The sequence below is a fragment of the Schistocerca nitens genome, chromosome 5, assembly GCF_023898315.1.
Source record: "Schistocerca nitens isolate TAMUIC-IGC-003100 chromosome 5, iqSchNite1.1, whole genome shotgun sequence".
NCBI classification, from domain to species: Eukaryota; Metazoa; Arthropoda; class Insecta; order Orthoptera; family Acrididae; genus Schistocerca; species Schistocerca nitens.
This window is the reverse complement of record NC_064618.1, coordinates 281,546,498-281,565,641: the sequence shown is the minus strand read 5'-3', so window position 1 is coordinate 281,565,641 and position 19,144 is coordinate 281,546,498. Positions and strand designations below refer to the sequence as shown.

General features: G+C 43.1%; 1 protein-coding gene across 1 annotated transcript in view; it reads left to right on the top strand.

Annotated features, from left to right (window-relative positions):
- LOC126260387 (carboxypeptidase B-like) overlaps positions 1-7,520 on the top strand; it is a 77,856-nt gene extending 70,336 nt beyond the window's left edge. The window contains exon 9 of the mRNA XM_049957715.1: positions 7,274-7,520. Within this exon, the coding sequence (XP_049813672.1) occupies positions 7,274-7,464 (191 nt within the window). The 3' untranslated portion in view covers positions 7,465-7,520. The remainder of the gene's footprint in view (positions 1-7,273) is intronic.
- The last annotated feature ends 11,624 nt before the right edge of the window (positions 7,521-19,144 follow it).

The following is a 19,144-nucleotide window of genomic DNA, read 5'->3' as shown; positions in this document are numbered from 1 at the left end:
TGGGCTACGGTCCCGCACACCGTTAGGCCGTCTTCCGCTCACGCCCCAACATCGTGCAGCCCGCCTCCAGTGGTGTCGCGACAGGCGTGAATGGAGGGACGAATGGAGACGTGTCGTCTTCAGCGATGAGAGTCGCTTCTGCCTTGGTGCCAATGATGGTCGTATGCGTGTTTGGCGCTGTGCAGGTGAGCGCCACAATCAGGACTGCATACGACCGAGGCACACAGGGCCAACACCCGGCATCATGGTGTGGGGAGCGATCTCCTACACTGGCCGTACACCACTGGTGATCGTCGAGGGGACACTGATTAGTGCACGGTACATCCAAACCGTCATCGAACCCATAGTTCTACCATTCCTAGACCGGCAAGGGAACTTGCTGTTCCAACAGGACAATGCACGTCCGCATGTATCCCGTGCCACCCAACGTGCTCTAGAAGGTGTAAGTCAACTACCCTGGCCAGCAAGATCTCCGGATCTGTCCCCCATTGAGCATGTTTGGGACTGGATGAAGCGTCGTCTCACGCGGTCTGCACGTCCAGCACGAACGCTGGTCCAACTGAGGCGCCAGGTGGAAATGGCATGGCAAGCCGTTCCACAGGACTACATCCAGCATCTCTACGATCGTCTCCATGGGAGAATAGCAGCCTGCATTGCTGCGAAAGGTGGATATACACTGTACTAGTGCCGACATTGTGCATGCTCTGTTGCCTGTGTCTATGTGCCTGTGGTTCTGTCAGTGTGATCATGTGATGTATCTGACCCCAGGAATGTGTCAATAAAGTTTCCCCTTCCTGGGACAATGAATTCACGGTGTTCTTATTTCAATTTCCAGGAGTGTATATAAATGACCTTGTGGATAACATCAGAAGTTCACTGAGGCTTTTTGCAGATGATATTATAGTATATCGAGAGGTTGTAGCAATGGAAAATTGTACTGAAATTCAGGAGGATCTGCAACGAACTGACGCATGGTGCAGGGGAGGCAATTGGATCTCAATGTAGACAAGTGTAATGTGCTGCGAATACGTAGAAAGAAAGATCCTTTATGATTTAGCTACAATTTAGCAGGTCAGCAACTGGAAGCAGTTAATTCCATAAATTATCTGGGAGTAGGCAATAGGAGTGATCTAAAATGGAATGACCATATGAAATTAATCGTCGGTAAAGCAGATGCCAGACTGAGATTCATTGGAAGTATCCTAAGGAAATGCAATCAGAAAACAAAGGAAATAGGTTGCAGTACACTTGTTAGCCCACTGCTTGAATACTGCTCGCCGGTGTGGGATCCATACCAGATAGGGTTGATAGAAGAGATAGAGAAGATCCAACGGAGAGCAGCGCGGTTCGTTACAGGATCATTTAGTAATCGCGAAGGCGTTACGGAGATGATAGATAGACTCCAGTGGAAGATCCTGCAAGAGAGAGGCTCAGTAGCTCGGTACGGGCTTTTGTTGAAGTTTCGAGAACATACCTTCACCGAGGAATCAAGCAATATATTGCTCCCTCCTACGTATATCTCGCGAAGAGACCATGAGGATAAAATTAGAGATTAGAGCCCACACAGAGGCATACCGACAATCTTTCTTTCCACTAACAATACGAGACTGGAATAGAAGGGAGAGGCGATAGAGGTACTCAAGGTACCCTCCGCCACACACCGTCAGGTAGCTTGCGGAGTATAGATGTAGATGTAGGCATAGACTCCTTTGAGGGATAACCACTTCGTCCACCAATCCTCCAACGTTTTCATCCTATCGGAAAATAGTTTCTGTCAAACTCTGCAAAATACTCGTTGACTGCAACTATTACATTCTCAGTTGATGAAAATTTCTTCCCAGCAACCCAAAGTTTCCAGCTATGAAACAGGATGAAGTCACTTGGAGCTAAGTTTGTTGAATAGAGTGAATGAGGAACCAATTCAAAGCCCAGTTCATGCACTTTCGCTACTGTTATCGCTGGTATGTGGAATGACGCATTATCCTGTGAAGAAGCAATTTCTTGCGTAGCAGTTTGAACCAATGAAAGTTTCAGACGATCAAACAATGAAGCATAATAGGATCCACTTATGGTTCTATCTTTTTCCAAGTATACAACGAGGATTATTCTTTGGGAATCCCAAAAACCTGTGGCCATCACCTTACCAGGTGACAAAAATGGTCTTTGACTTCCACATCGCACGTAGTTGCTTTACAGCCAATTCTATGTGCACAATATCATGTACTAACTCAGTTGAGATGCCTACAGTCTCAGCAATCTCACGATTTTTTACAGCGGTCTTGCACTACAATATGATTGATTTTGTCGCTGGCTTCCTTTGTAGGGACCTTAACTGGACGGCAGGAACGCGCATCATCTTAGGTGCTTCAATTAGTTAATCAAAAATAAATGGTCTTTAATGATGGTGCAGAGTCCCCCTGAACTTCGTACAAATCTGTTTTGTTTTGTGCAGCTGTCAAACCCTTCAAATGAAAACGCTTAATAACAGCACGAAATTAGGTTTTTTCAATTTTCAATTGTAGCTGACACACTGCCCAATTCAGATGGTTGACAACAACTGTATGCTGCATATTGTTGACATTCTTTATACGAACTTGAAATAATCAAGCCGACCAATTATTAAGGGACAACGGAAACGTTCCATTTTTTCACGGAAATTTACAAGACTTAGTTTGCCCGGATTTTTTATGTCAGAGGAATATGTCAGTGAGTCGTGGTCACCTTTGTGCTCATACGGCAAAGACTACCAAATCCACCGGTTAGTCCCTCAACCGTTAGGGGTAAAACTCAATGGGACTCGGGGCAAGTAAGGCTAGCAACCTGCTTCCCTGGTACTTTAAATATGATGCTGGCAATAATCAGAGCAAAATACTTCGGACCTTTGGAGGTGACGGAGTCCCACCTCTAACTGACAAACCAGGGACTCCTAAGATACGACTTGGCAAACAAATGGTAATGAGATGGGGAGCTATTGATATCAATGGGGGCTACTCTGGGAAGAAGGTAGAGTTGGCAGAGGCTGCAAGTAAGATGGGGCTGGACGTTTTAGCTATTAGTGACATTCGGGTAAGGGGTAAGAAAGAAGAGGAAGTGGGAGAATACAAGATTTACCTGCCAGGAGTCAAAGCAGGAATAGCACAACGGGGTGTAGGGCTTTACATCAGGAAATAAATGGAACCCAGCGTAGTTGCAATAAGGTATGTAAACGAACGACTGATATGGATAGATTTGACAGTGTCTAGCAAGAAAATTAGGATTGTGTCAGTATATTCGCATTGTGAAGGGACAGATCAAGATAACATGGATAGTTTTTATGATGCACTCAGTGATGTAGTTGTTAGAGTAAAGGACAAGGACAGTGTTCTGCTCATGGGTGATTTTAATGCCAGGATTGGAAATCGAACAGAAGGGTATGAAAAGGTTATGGGTAAATTTGGAGAGGATATGGAGGCCAACAGGGACGGGAAACAACTCTTGGATTTTTGTGCCAGTATGGGCTTAGTAATCACAAACTCCTTTTTTAAACATAAGAACATTCACAGGTATACTTTGGAAGGCAGGGGAACCAGATCTGTCATTGACTATATAATAACAGATCAGGAATTCAGGAAGGCTGTGAGGGACACACGTGTATTCATGGGTTTCTTTGATGACACTGATCATTATTTAATCTGCAGTGAAATTGGTATTGTGAGGCCGAAAGTGCAGGTCAGGTCCATATGTAGGAGGATAAGAGTGGAGAAACTTCAGGATAAGGAAATCAGGCACAAGTACATAACAGTGATCTCGGAAAGGTACCAGTTAGTTGAATGTAGTCAATTACAGTCATTGGAAAAGGAATGGACAAGGTACAGGGACACAGTACTAGAAGTGGCTAAACAATGTCTTGGAACAGTAGTGTGTAAAGGTAGGATGAAGCAAACAGCTTGGTGGAATGACACAGTCAAGGCAGCCTGTAAAAGGAAAAAGAAGGCGTATCAAAAAGGGCTACATACGAGAACTCAGGTAGACAGAGAAAGTTATGTTGAAGAAAGAAACAAAGCCAAACAGGTAATTGCAGCATCCAAGAAGAAATCTTGGGAAGACTTTGGAAACAGGTTGGAGACTTTGGGTCAAGGTGCTGGAAAACCATTCTGGAGTGTAACTAACAGTCATCGAAAGGGAGGTAAGAAGGAAATGACAAGTATTTTGGACAGGTCAGGAAAACTGCTGGTGAATCCTGTGGATTCCTCGGGCAGATGGAGGGAATATTTTGAACAGTAGCTCAATGTAGGTGAAAATACGACCAGTAATGTGTCAGATTTCGATGTACAATTGGATAGGAATGATGATGGAAATAGGATCACATTAGAGGAAGTGGAGAAAATGGTCAATAGATTGCAGTGCAATAAAGCAGCTGGGGTGGATGAAATTAAATCGGAACTCATCAAATACAGTGGAATGTCAGGTCTTAAATGGCTACACAGGATAATTGAAATGGCCTGGGAGTCGGGACAGGTTCCTTCAGACTGGACAAAAGCAGTAATCACACCAATCTTTAAACATGGAAACAGAAAAGATTGTAACAACTACAGAGGTATCTCTTTAATCAGCGTTGTGGGTAAAATCTTCTCAGGTATTGTTGAAAGGAAAGTGCGAGTATTAGTTGAGGACCAATTGGATGAAAATCAGTGTGGGTTTATGCCTCTTAGAGGTTGTCAGGACCAGATCTTTAGCTTACGGTAAATAATGGAGAAGTGTTATGAGTGGAACAGGGAATTGTATCTATGCTTTATAGATCTAGAAAAGGCATATGACCGGGTTCCTAGGAGGAAGTTATTGTCTTTTCTACGAGATTATGGAATAGGAGGCAAACTTTTGCAAGCAATTCAGGTCTTTACATGGATAGTCAGGCAGCAGTTAGAGTTGACGGTAAATTGAGTTCATGGTTCAGAGTAGCTTCAGGGGTAAGACAAGGCTGCAACCTGTCTCCACTGTTGTTCATATTATTTATGGATCATATGTTGAAAACAATAGACTGGCTGGGTGAGATTAAGATATGTAAACACAAAATAAGCAGTCTTGCATATGCCGATGACTTAGTTGTGATGGCAGATTCGATTGGAAGTTTGCAAAGTAATATTTCAGAGCTAGATCAGAAATGTATGGACTATGGTATGAAGATTAGCATCTACAAAACGAAAGTAATGTCAGTGAGAAAGAGATATAAACGGATTGAGTGCCAAATAGGAGGAACAAAGTTAGAACAGGTGGACGGTTTCAAGTAGCTAGTATGCATATTCTCACAGGATGGCAACATAGTGAAAGAACTGGAAGCGAGGTGTAGCAACGCTAATGCAGTGAGTGCTCAGCTACGATCTACTCTCTTCTGCAAGAAGGAAGTCAGTACCAAGACTAAGTTATCTGTGCGCTGTTCAATCTTTCGACCAACTTTGTTGTGTGGGAGCGAAATCTGGGTGGATTCAGGTTACCTTATCAACAAGGTTGAGGTTACGGATATGAAAGTAGCTAGGATGATTGCAGGTACTACTAGATGGGAACAATGGCAGGACGGTGTCCACAATGAGGAAAGCAAAGAAAAACTGGGAATGAACTCTATAGATGTAGCAGTCAGGGCGAACAGGCTTAGATGTTGGGATCATGTTATACGCATGGGAGAAGCAAGGTTACCCAAGGAACTCATGGGTTTAGCAGTAGAGGGTAGGAGGAATCGGGGCAGACCAAGGAGAAGGTACCTGGATTCGAAAAAATGGTTCAAATGGCTCTGAGCACTATGGGACTCAACTGCTGTGGTCATAAGTCCCCTAGAACTTAGAACTACTTAAACCTAACTAACCTAAGGACATCACACACATCCATGCCCGAGGCAGGATTCGAACCTGCGACCGTAGCGGTCGTGCGGTTCCAGACTGTAGCGCCTTTAACCGCTCGGCCACTCCGGCCGGCCACCTGGATTCGGTTAAGAATGATTTTGAAGTAACAGGTTTAACATCAGAAGAGGCACTAATGTTAGCACTGAATAGGGGATCATGGAGGAATTTTATAAGGGGGACTATGCTCTAGACTGAACGCTGAAAGGCATAATCAGTCTTAAATGATGATGATGATGATGATGATGAGGAATATTTTCATAGTATAAATTTTTGTCAGAAGTCTTGCGTGGACCTATATCTCAGCTCCAGCTGTTAATCTAAGTAAAGAAGAATGGTTCTTCATAAAACGACCGAGAAGTGAGTATGAAGTAAAACGTATAACTTGTGATACGTTTCCATTGCACATAGGAGAACAGTAGATACTAAGGATTATTTGCCTAGTGTAAACCATAAATCCGATGTGTACTCTGCAAGCAGTTAAAAAATGGACAGCTATTTTACACAGATAAATTACTAACAGCAGCAGAATTATCAAAGTGCTATCATACCGTTAAATATCATGTCTTTGAAACCAGTGGACTGTACTTGTACCCTAAGCCCCGCACTTTTTAATGATTCTGGAGCGGAAAAAATGTGACGCCGGACACTACAAATTCAACAGCAATTGTGAGATCAGTGTTAGCGCGATACAGTCAAACAAATACTCGATGATTTTTCAAAGGTCCGTTATTTTGGTATAGCTATAGCCTCTAGTAATCACAGCACGTAGAAAATATTTCCATTAATTAATTCACTTTTTTCTAGCTTGACGAAGTGTCCCGGTTTCTGCTACCCAAATTACATCCATTTTTAGTCAGTTTAAGAGAAATGTCCCAGTTTGTCAGACAGTCATTACAACTGTATGCCTGGTGTACATCTCCCAGTAATCCTGATTTGTATTTTCCACGGTCTCCTGAAATCATTCCAGTTTACAGCTAGTGAGAGGCTACAACTAAAGCCCTCCCAATTCCTTACGTAATCTCGCAATTTAAAATGCTCTAAATTCATTATAGTTATGTTGCTCTACTTCCACTTCGGCAATTTGAAGCTCGACATTTTGATATTTCTGTTTTTATTTATTAAAAAATGTTGGGAATATTTGATGATGTGTTATCTAGGAGAGTTTCAGACGAAGTCCAGATGAATAAAAATTAACCAATCAAATACGCACTTGAATACACAACTCACACAATTTGAAATGATTGCTTCGTCGCTGAAGCAAATCACTACAGATCGATGACTAGTCGTCCATTTTTCAACTTTATTTACTTTTTCCTCTCTGTTAGCATACAATTGTTTCCATGATTCGATGGCGAGAAAATGTCTGATCTAATTATGAGGCCGACGTGCTTTTTCAACAGATGCGTCAGCCGGCAGCAGCGACGATTGGACGAAAGCCGTCGGCGGAGTGGACCTCGCCTACACCATCGAACTGCCCGGCGGTGGTAGCCAAGGTTTCGACCCTCCAGCGTCTGAAATCATCGGCATCGTCACGCCATTCTTCGAAGCAATACGAGTCTTTGGCCAGTACGTCAGTGAAAACTTTGGATGAAGGTTCCCTCATGTGAATGGAGACGTACACTGATTACGTTTCCTTGAGAGATATTTGTCCCGAATAAAGGAAAACAGCATGGAATTTAGTGTTCTTAATCTCCAAAATGCATTTTTCACCCTGCAGTGGAGTGCGTACCGTTTTGAAACTTCCTGACAGATTAAAACTGTGTGCTGCACAGGGACTCGAAAACGTTTCAGTATACAGTATTAATCTGACAGGAATTATCAGTATTTTGAAGCTTCATAACACACATTTGTTTTAAGGAGCCACAGGCAACAGGTTACCAACAAGGAAGTACCACGTTTTGTTTTTTCTTCAGTTAGGCCGCATTCATTCGTGAGTCTGCAACTGCCCATGGTGTTCCTGACTTTTGATTCTATAAGGGGTAATCAAATGAAAATTAGACACATGGAAAAAAGTAAGTTAACTGTTTATCATTTCAAACGTAATTGGCACAACAGGTAACACATTTATCCCACTGTGAGACAAGACGATCCGTGCCTTCATAGGAAAACGTTTGCGGTTGCCTACCGAACCATAATTGTACCCACGCGTGCACTTCTGCGTCCAAAGAAAACCGACGACTACGAAAGTCTTTCTTCAGGGCTCCAAAAATACAGAAATCGCTATCATGTTGGCCTGGCAACAATCTTGGGTCCTTAGGCAACTGCCAGCTTTTTTTCCCATGAATTCATTGACTGTCTTGTCTCACAGTGGGAGATAAATGTATTAACAGTTAGGCGATTACTTTTGATATAGTTAACAGTTCACTTACTTTTTTTCCATCTGTACCGTTTCATTTGACTGCACCTTATGCTGCCTCATACCCTCCCTGATGCAACAACACCACCGTACAATATGATGTGCAACGGTCTGCGAATGTGCAAATTCTGTTTCGAGTTTGTCCACATGGTATAATGGTTTTCATGTTGTATTTCTGAGATGTTGAAAGGTGGCTACACTGAGTCACAGCGCCAGAGATTGCGCCAAAGATAATTATTCCGCTGCCTCCACTGAGCAATAGTAATTCAGAGAATGTCGAGGGCAGTTGTTGTTCTGCTGGGCGAGAGAATAGACGCTGTTCGGTTGGTGTAATGCATAGATGGAAGAAGTCGCAATTGTCAGAATATATTTGAGAAAGGAGATGGGCTTTTGATTTATGATGCTGGTGTAATGGAATATTTTCGCCAATATATAATGAGGTAAAAAGGTATTACAGTTTTCTTTAATAACAATCCCTCTTGCTCACAGCTGCAGTCAACAAAGCATGTGGCTCGTGTTCATTTATTAGACTCGTAATTCTGGTTTCTATGTGCAATTATAGTATTTCTGGTTTTTCAATTAGTTCATTGTAAATGGCGTTTAAAATATTTTGTCGTATTGAGAAAGAACCGAGCCAGATACATGTACGTTGAGTTACACTACCACACACAGAACAGTTACACTTTTGCTTTGTTTTTTCGTACCTTTTATAGTTGCAGGGGACTTAATTAATCAATCAATTGTGTTAACGGAAATTCCTTGTCATTCTTTATTTTTATTTTATGGTTGTAATGGTTCAAATGGCTCTGAGCACAATGGGACTTAACATCTGAGGTCATCAGTCCCCTAGAACTTAGAACAACTTAAACCTAACTAAGGACAGCACACACATCCATTCCCGAGGCAGGATTCGAATCTGCGACCGTAGCGGTCGTTCGGTTCCAGACTGAAGCGCCTAGAACCGCACGGCCACACCAGCCGGCTTTATTTTATGCAGTCAGATTGTGTGCTAATACTAGTCAGGGCCAACCGGTTACGAGACTTCACAACCGGTCACACAGCAACTCAAATTATTGCATTTATTCATTAATATTAGTCCTTTCTTTTTAATTAAGCCCCCATACAATGCAAGTGTGGGAACAACCTGGTATTATCGTAAACTGATGATAGAAAGCCACTGAAAATCACGTACGCGCGGACCACAGTATCTGACCAAGAGTATTCAAACATCCTATAGAACCGAAACTCCCCCATCTTCCTGTTTCTCAAGCTAGCGCAAGTAGCACAAATAGAGTACATTTAGCAAATAGAGTACAATTTACTTAATAAATGCTGATAAACTGCCTGCTACAAGGAAATTGGTCACCTACACTTATCATTTAGTAACAAGAGATAGGAGAAGATGGCGAATGTCTATAGCTCTATAGTAGCATCGTAAATAATTTCCTCATTAGTTAAAAACAGTTCGAAAGTACGTATGAATTAAAATTGGCATAATCTTTTTTGTAGCCCAAATAACATATCGACTTTGCAAGATGTCTCCTCCCATACATGCACGGATGATTTAGAAAGAAAAATAGTCAGTAATAAGTTACATTACGTGCGAGAAGGATACAATAATGAATGAATGACAAATATTTCCCTCGACAATGCGCCCACTCAGGGTAAATTCACCACACTACACTAACTTTTGTTGAAACTGTATCACCATGATGGATAAAACTGTCTTCAAAGAGGTTTATACACGGTGGGGCAAATAAAAATGGCACAGCAGAAATACTTCCATGATACATGATCGACTTGAAATTCCGGGCTCTTGCAACAGGTGTCAAATTGATTTAGTAGGACTCGAAGCATTTTCTGGTGAACTTCAGCCCCTTTTTCTGGTTTGCGGACACACACGGTAGGGCAAATAAAAATGGATAAAAGACATCCAGGATACATGACGGACATGAAATGCCAGGCGCTTGCGACAGGTGTCAGGTTGATTTGATAGGACTCTGAAGCACTTTCTGGTGAACTGCAGCCCGTTTTCCTGGTGTGCAGACAGGTTTCAGAATGTTTTTTGACTTGTTCGAAACAGATCCTGTCTGTTGCCATTTTCGGACTAAGCGTCGCATGGTGCTCTTTACAGGCACTTTGACACCATTAAACTTCTCAGCAAACAGCTGACCACACCGTTTCCACGACTTTGTTGTCATGTAACTCTTCAAAACGAACACCAGCTGCTCCACTATTTAATACCAACGTCCCTTTTGCACTCCTCCCCCTTACACTGACGCAGCCCGCACTACGCTCTGAATTAGTGTGGATCAAGTAGCGGGCGTACACGTGGTGTCATCGTGACGGGGAGTGGCCCTACGCATACATTCACGTCCAACCGTGTCCACTCGTTCGGGTCACTTTCATTTGCCCCACCCTGTTCTAGAGATCAGGTAAGTAACTGTACACCAGCGCCAGCAACGGCGTGCCACATTTCACGGTGTGCGGACCGCGTGCGGACCAAGGCTCGGCCTGTCACATATCGATCCTTCCCGGAAGTACACGGTACAGGGCGACATTTCGTTTAGTACTGTGCTGTAGCATCTTTCAGTCGGCAAAACACTCTTCAGTTCGGCAGAATCGGCCGGCCGATGTGGCCGAGCGGCTCTAGGCGCTTCAGTCTGGAACCGCGCGACCGCTACGGTCTCAGGTTCGAATCCTGCCTCGGGCATGGATGTGTGTGCTGTCCTTAGGTTATTAGGTTTAAGTAGTTCTAAGTTCTAGGGGACTGATGACCTCAGATTTTAAGTCCCATAGTGCTCAGAGCCATTTGAACCATTTGAATTCGGCAGAACACTGTTTACGCTTCAGTATCTGTTCTTGGTATGAAAGGCTTTCACAGGTCCAGTGACTTTTTGCAAAAATAGAGGTAGTCTAACAATAAATTATCACAAGCCTTTATAAATGATTTGGAATGAGAGAATAAAGGGATGAGAATTCTCAATATATATTATGCAACCACAGAAGCGACGGGTAGAGCAATTTCCGTATGAAACGGTGTGACAATACCATGCAGAAAGTATTAAAGGACTTAACTGACAATGAAAAAGCAAAAATTTACTACGATCAACAGACGGGATTCGATGCTCTACACATCAAGAAGCACTTTCTGCCAAATTTGCAACATGGAGCACGAGAAGAAATTGGTGATGTGAAGAGTAAAACTTCTGAAGTCCCACCCATTATTCCATTGTCAGTTGCAACAGTTTTCGATGGAATTGAACAGAGAGTGTGGAGAATTTCTAAATTATTGCACTGTAGGATGTTTAAGTTGAGCCGCATACCTGGAACGAGTCTTCAATTTAAGACTTGCTAGTGTTGATTTATGAAGGAAATAGGAGTGCAGGGTCGAAAATTAGAACATCCGGTGTGGACTGCAGATATCGCATTTTAACTAGACTTGACTGCACACTGCCCACAGTAAGACATTGCAAGGTGAGAAACAAGTTCTTTCTGGTTTGACGGGGATGCATATAAAGAGAAAATCGCGTTACAGAAGAGACACATTCTGACAAACACAGTTTAGTTCTCTAAACTCACAACTGTTAAAGAAAATAAAAGGATTGAAGAAATCATAGTGGCCTTGAAAGAATTACGAGGATCGTTTGTAAAACGGTTTGAGGATAGTGCCAATGCCACATCTCTTTTCGCGTGTTACCGAGACGGTTTGCCGTTCCAGCTGGAAGCAAACCTGTGCATTTTCAGATGTAACTGATTGACCTGCAAGATAATTCCAGTTTTAATGACAAATCATTTTATGTTAAAACTGTCCAGGACGCCTACAGTGCTTTCCTCGTTTCTATGCCTCCATAATGTGGTTACGAAGGTGCTAAAATATTTCGATCGACTTATTTGCGTGGATGATCTTTTTTCGTTATGAAATTGAATTAGTCATGATTATGTGTAAACGTGAGTGAAACACTCTGCAACCGCCTGTATGTAACAGTTTGTCCGAAGCAAAAAATTATATTGTCTCTCCAGCGCAACAAAAATACCCTCACGTGTATGTAACAGTTTGTCCGAAGCAAAAAATTATATTGTCTCTCCAGTACAACAAAAATACCCTCACGTTCAGGAAAAAAAAACAGAACACCTCGAACGGCTGGAGATAGGACGTTTATTTTCACAGAATACATACATTATTGTGTTCTGCAGAAGTGATTAGCATTTGAACCATGATGGCCCATGGGTTCAAGGTCAACATCGATATCACGGCGTAACTGCGGCTCTCGTTATCGCTGTAAATCGAAGGTAATGAATCAGTGTGACTTGAGGACACGTGCAGGATGCCTCGCACACGTATGCGCGAACCGTACATTCGAATCAATGAGTTTGACAGAGGGTGCGTTGTTGGCATGAGAGAATGTCATGTATCCATCCGGAAAATTGCTTCTCGTGTGGGACGAAGTGTTTCGGCAGTGTGTGTGAGCAGAGTGGTTCACGGAAGGCCGCAGAACACGAGTAGATGGGCCAGGGCCAGGTTTTCTTCTTGTTCTGAAGTGTTATTTTACTGATTTAACGATCTGTTCTGTAATCTTAAATTTTATGTACATTTGACCTAAATATTAATAGTAAATTTGATTATTTTAGGCTTTTGAAAAATTAAGACTATCTTATAGTGGACGCGCGCATCTAGCGCAAAGAGGGTGAACAAAATCTAACAAAATGTTTATATCTATATAAGACCGGTGTTTTACATTTTATAGCTAGTGTGACAACGCATGAACTTGTGTTCAGTGTATGCCGCCTTTAGATTCTGCTAGATTACTAATAAGCGTGGTTAAATATTTCACTTATTTTTAGGTTTTAATATAAATTTTCTTTTGTATTGTTTTAGAATTTGAAGATGGTCACTGTATGGCCGAAACCGGTTATGACTGTGTCATAAACATGTGATTGAGTCTATAAATAAGCACAAAATCTTTACTAACGAGTGTAGTGAAGAGTACATCACTTGAAAGCCAACAGTACAAACCATTATCTCGTCCAAACAATGTTCGAGCAGAACATGAAACTACATAACACACCACAACAAATAAAATAATATATCAGCTGCATGTTTCTTTTGTCAGAGTGCAGCAGCGAGCGATTGAAACGTACACTGTTACTGCGTCTCCTTCCAGTTACGAGATAGGTTCGGTCACAGCTTCCTGCAAGCAGACGGAGTCAATGCCGCCAAGCTTCGTAGTTCATTGTGTCGTGTGTATGGGGATGGAGTTATGAGTGATTGTGATGTGAAGGAGTGTTGTTGAACATTCAAAGCTGGACGCACTGACGTGCATGATGAAAGTGGTCGAGATACGCATTCAGACGTGACTGATGAACTTGAGCAACATGTTAACGAAACTGTGTGTGTGAGGTGTCAGTTCACAACTTTCGAACAATCTCAAGATGTCCTCAGATACACTCCTGGAAATGGAAAAAAGAACACATTGACACCGGTGTGTCAGACCCACCATACTTGCTCCGGACACTGCGAGAGGGCTGTACAAGCAATGATCACACGCACGGCACAGCGGACACACCAGGAACCGCGGTGTTGGCCGTCGAATGGCGCTAGCTGCGCAGCATTTGTGTACCGCCGCCGTCAGTGTCAGCCAGTTTGCCGTGGCATACGGAGCTCCATCGCAGTCTTTAACACTGGTAGCATGCCGCGACAGCGTGGACGTGAACCGTATGTGCAGTTGACGGACTTTGAGCGAGGGCGTATAGTGGGCATGCGGGAGGCCGGGTGGACATACCGCCGAATTGCTCAACACGTGGGGCGTGAAGTCTCCACAGTACATCGATGTTGTCGCCAGTGGTCGGCGGAAGGTGCACGTGCCCGTCGACCTGGGACCGGACCGCAGCGACGCACGGATGCACGCCAAGACCGTAGGATCCTACGCAGTGCCGTAGGGGACCGCACCGCCACTTCCCAGCAAATTAGGGACACTGTTGCTCCTGGGGTATCGGCGAGGACCATTCGCAACCGTCTCCATGAAGCTGGGCTACGGTCCCGCACACCGTTAGGCCGTCTTCCGCTCACGCCCCAACATCGTGCAGCCCGCCTCCAGTGGTGTCGCGACAGGCGTGAATGGAGGGACGAATGGAGACGTGTCGTCTTCAGCGATGAGAGTCGCTTCTGCCTTGGTGCCAATGATGGTCGTATGCGTGTTTGGCGCCGTGCAGGTGAGCGCCACAATCAGGACTGCATACGACCGAGGCACACAGGGCCAACACCCGGCATCATGGTGTGGGGAGCGATCTCCTACACTGGCCGTACACCACTGGTGATCGTCGAGGGGACACTGAATAGTGCACGGTACATCCAAACCGTCATCGAACCCATCGTTCTACCATTCCTAGACCGGCAAGGGAACTTGCTGTTCCAACAGGACAATGCACGTCCGCATGTATCCTGTGCCACCCAACGTGCTCTAGAAGGTGTAAGTCAACTACCCTGGCCAGCAAGATCTCCGGATCTGTCCCCCATTGAGCATGTTTGGGACTGGATGAAGCGTCGTCTCACGCGGTCTGCACGTCCAGCACGAACGCTGGTCCAACTGAGGCGCCAGGTGGAAATGGCATGGCAAGCCGTTCCACAGGACTACATCCAGCATCTCTACGATCGTCTCCATGGGAGAATAGCAGCCTGCATTGCTGCGAAAGGTGGATATACACTGTACTAGTGCCGACATTGTGCATGCTCTGTTGCCTGTGTCTATGTGCCTGTGGTTCTGTCAGTGTGATCATGTGATGTATCTGACCCCAGGAATGTGTCAATAAAGTTTCCCCTTCCTGTGACAATGAATTCACGGTGTTCTTATTTCAATTTCCAGGAGTGTGTAAGGGACAATCCCCTTTAGCACCGACACCGAGAGAGTAGGCTACCATACGTTTTGAACGCGGTGGGTGTTAAATTGTCTACACAATGGTCACAGAACCGGAAGAATAGGTTCGGCCTTGACACTCCTTCAGCACTACCGCGATGAGAGGTAGGAATTTCTGAACAGAATGGTGATTATGGATGATACATGGCTGCACTACATGAATTTTGAACAGTTCAAACATTGGATGCACTCTTACTCTCTCAATAAACCCATAATATAGGCGCTGTCTCCCGCAACATGATGTTTATCGTTTTTTTGGGACCACAACGGAATTTTGATAACAGGTTTAATGAAAGTAACGTGTGAGAACACTGTGGCACTCTGGTTCACTGTGGTAGTCTTACAAAACTCCGAAGGTCAATCCAGAACAGTCGGCATGGGGTGATTAGTAAAGGAATCATTCTTCTTCATGACAATGCCCGAAACACTGTGAATGGAACGAAGAAATAATTCAGACGTTTTTGCTGGGAGATTTCTCAAGTGGCAACAAAACGACTATTCACGTTGGTGTGTAGAATATATGAGTCTGGTGACATACCATCTGACTTTCGGAAAAGCATCATCCACAAAATTCCGAAGACGACATGAGCTGACAAGTGCGAGAATGATCGCACAATCAGCTTAACGGCTCATGCATCGAAGCTGCTTACAAGAATAATATACAGAAGAATGTAAAAGAAAATTGAGAATGCGCTAGGTAACGACCAGTTTGGCTTTAGGAAAAGCAAAGGGACGAGAGAGGCAATTCTGACGTTACGGCTAATAATGGAAGTAAGGCTAAAGAAAAATCAAGACACTTTCATAGGATTTGTCGACCTGGAAAAAGCGTTCGACAATATAAAATGGTGCAAGTTGTTCGAGATTCTGAAAAAAGTAGGGGTAAGCTATAGGGAGAGACGGGTCATATACAATATGTACAACAACCAAGAGGGAATAATAAGAGTGGACGATCAAGAACGAAGTGCTCGTATTAAGAAGGGTGTAAGACAAGGCTTTAGCCTTTCGCCCCTACTCTTCAATCTGTACATCGAGGAAGCAATGATGGAAATAAAAGAAAGGTTCAGGAATGGAATTAAAATATAAGGTGAAAGGATATCAATGATACGATTCGCTGATGACATTGCTATCCTGAGTGAAAGTGAAGAAGAATTAAATGATCTGCTGAACGGAATGAACAGTCTAAAGAGTACACAGTATGGTTTGAGAGTAAATCGGAGAAAGACGAAGGTAATGAGAAGTAGTACAAATGAGAACAGCGAGAAACTTAACATCAGGATTGATGGTCACGAAGTCAATGAAGTTAAGGAATTCTGCTACCTAGCCAGTAAAATAACCAATGACGGACGGAGCAAGGAGGACATCAAAAGAAGACTCGCTATGGCAAAAAAGGCATTTCTGGCCAATCTTCTTCTTCATGTGCCGTCTCCTCTAAGAAGGTTGGCTGTCATCATGGCAATTTCTGATCTTGATTTGGCCGATCTAAGGAGTTCTGACGTTGAACAGTTGTACCAATTTTTTAGATTGTCAATCCAGGATGTCCGTCTTCTACCCCTCGTTCTCTTCCCACAAATTTTCCCTTCTAGTATTATTCGCAATATTTTGTAATTTACTCCCCTAATAACATGGCCTAAATATTGTAGCTTCCTTACTTTAATAGTTTTAATTAATTCTTTTTCCTTTCCCATTCTTCTTAGGACATCTTGATTAGTAATCCTCGACACCCAACTAATTCTAAGTATTCTTCTATATGCCCACAGTTCAAAAGCTTCTAAACTGTTCATGTCCTTCTTTTTCAATGTCCACGCTTCCATTCCGTATAATAATTTTGAGAATACATAGCATCTTAGCAACCTCATTTTTGTGTTTAAACAAATATCTCTCGAACAGAATGCATTTTTCATTTTATTAAAGATACTTCTGGCCTGTCCTATTCTCGATTTAATTTCTTCTGAGCTTTCAATCTCCTCATTTACAATTGTTCCGAGATATTTAAATTTACGTACTTGATCGACTCTTTCCCTATTGCTTGTAAGATTTTCTTGTTGGTGTGTTTTAGGTATCACCATGAACTTAGTCTTGCTTACGTTAAGAGTCAAGCCAAATTCTTCACTTTTTTCTGCGACTTTGTCGAGAAGTAATTGTAGATCTTTGAGGTTTCCAGCTAGTAGTACAGTGTCATCAGCAAACCTAACATTGTTAATGTTTAGCCCATTCACTTTAATGCCAGCTATTTCATCTGATAGAGCTGCCTGGATTATGTCTTCTGAATACATATTAAACAATAAGGGTGAGAGAACGCAACCTTGTCTTACACCCCTCTTTATTTCTATATCATTCGATAATTCATTTTCTACCTTCACGGTTGCGGTTTGATTGTAGTAGAGGTTGTATATAATGCGGATGTCTTTCTTATCAAGTGTTTTCTTTTCTAACAATTCTATGAGATGATCATGACTGGCCAATAGAAGTCTACTAATATCAAATACCGGCCTTAATTTGAGGAAGAAATTTCTGAGGATGTACGTCTGGAGTACAGCATTGTATGGTAGTGAAACATGGACTGTGGGAAAACCGGTACAGGAGAGAATCGAAGCATTTGAGATGTGGTGCTATAGACGAATGTTGAAAATTAGGTGGACTAATAAGGTAAGGAATGAGGAGGTTCTACGCAGAATCGGAGAGGAAAGGAATATGTGGAAAACACTGATAAGGAGAAGAGACAGGATGATAGGACATCTGCTAAGACATGAAGGAATGACTTCCATGGTACTAGAGGGAGCTGTAGAGGGCAAAAACTGTAGAGGAAGACAGAGATTGGAATACGTCAAGCAAATAATTGAGGACGTAGGTTGCAAGTGTTACTCTGAGATGAAAAGGTTGGCACAGGAAAGGAATTCGTGGCGGGCCGCATCAAACCAGTCAGTAGACTCATGACCAAAAAAAAAAAAAAAAAAAAAAAAAAAAAACTCCCTACAGCCCAGACTTGGCACGAAGAAACTCTCATCTCTTGGCCAAACTGAAGTCCAGGATAGATACTCAGCACTTCACGATCTACGATGAGCTCAAAGACGCTGTCTACAATTAGCTGAAGCTCCAGGCAGTATCATTTATTAATGAAGGGGTAAAGAAACTGGTGTCAGTGTGCCACTATTGTATGACTTTCTGTGACGACTATGTGGAGGAGTGATCTGAAGCATAATGATTGTTCATTAAAAAATTATCTATGTCCAAACGAACTAACGCCACAAATTCATGTAACTGATACGCCCAGCTGGGCAATGGATCCGCCATCTTCAGTGCGGATGCAACAAATACGTCCGATCTCCAGTGAGGATCTGAGTAGCGTACATGGAGTTAATGGACTGGGACAGCGGATAGATGGCACTCGGTGAGAATGTTGATTAGCCGCGAGGCATGCTCAGATAGTCCGTGCAGATGCAAATCGCTGTGTCCCGTGTGGCAGGGTAGTTGACGTACCTGCCTAGTAAGTGGAAGATTCAGGTCGAATCCCGGTCCGGTACACATGTCCGAAAGGACAGTCACCACACAATCATATATTATTTTTTTCATTTTCTGTTAGCCAGTCTCAGATCCTTTTTTTCCGGTGTCAGAGATGCGTTGTGCGATTTAGATTAATATGTAGTTCACATCAATAGTGCCACCCGTTAGCTGTGGGGACAGAGAACTGCACACTTTGCAACCACGACTTATTATTTCCGTAATATTCACAACTGTTGCCTTTGGAATTGGAGCTATTTTATCCTTCTTCAAGTCTGAGAGCATTTCGCTAATCTCATGTCTCTTGCACACTACACAGAAGAGTTTTGTCATGGTTGACTCTCCCAAGGCTGTCAGTAGTTCTGACTGAATGTCATATACTCCTGGGGCTTCATTTAGACTTAATTCTTTCAGTGCTCTATGAAATTCTTCTCGCAATATCATGTCTCCTATCTCGTCTTCCTCTATGTCCTCCTCCATTTCTATAATATTGCCCTCAAGTG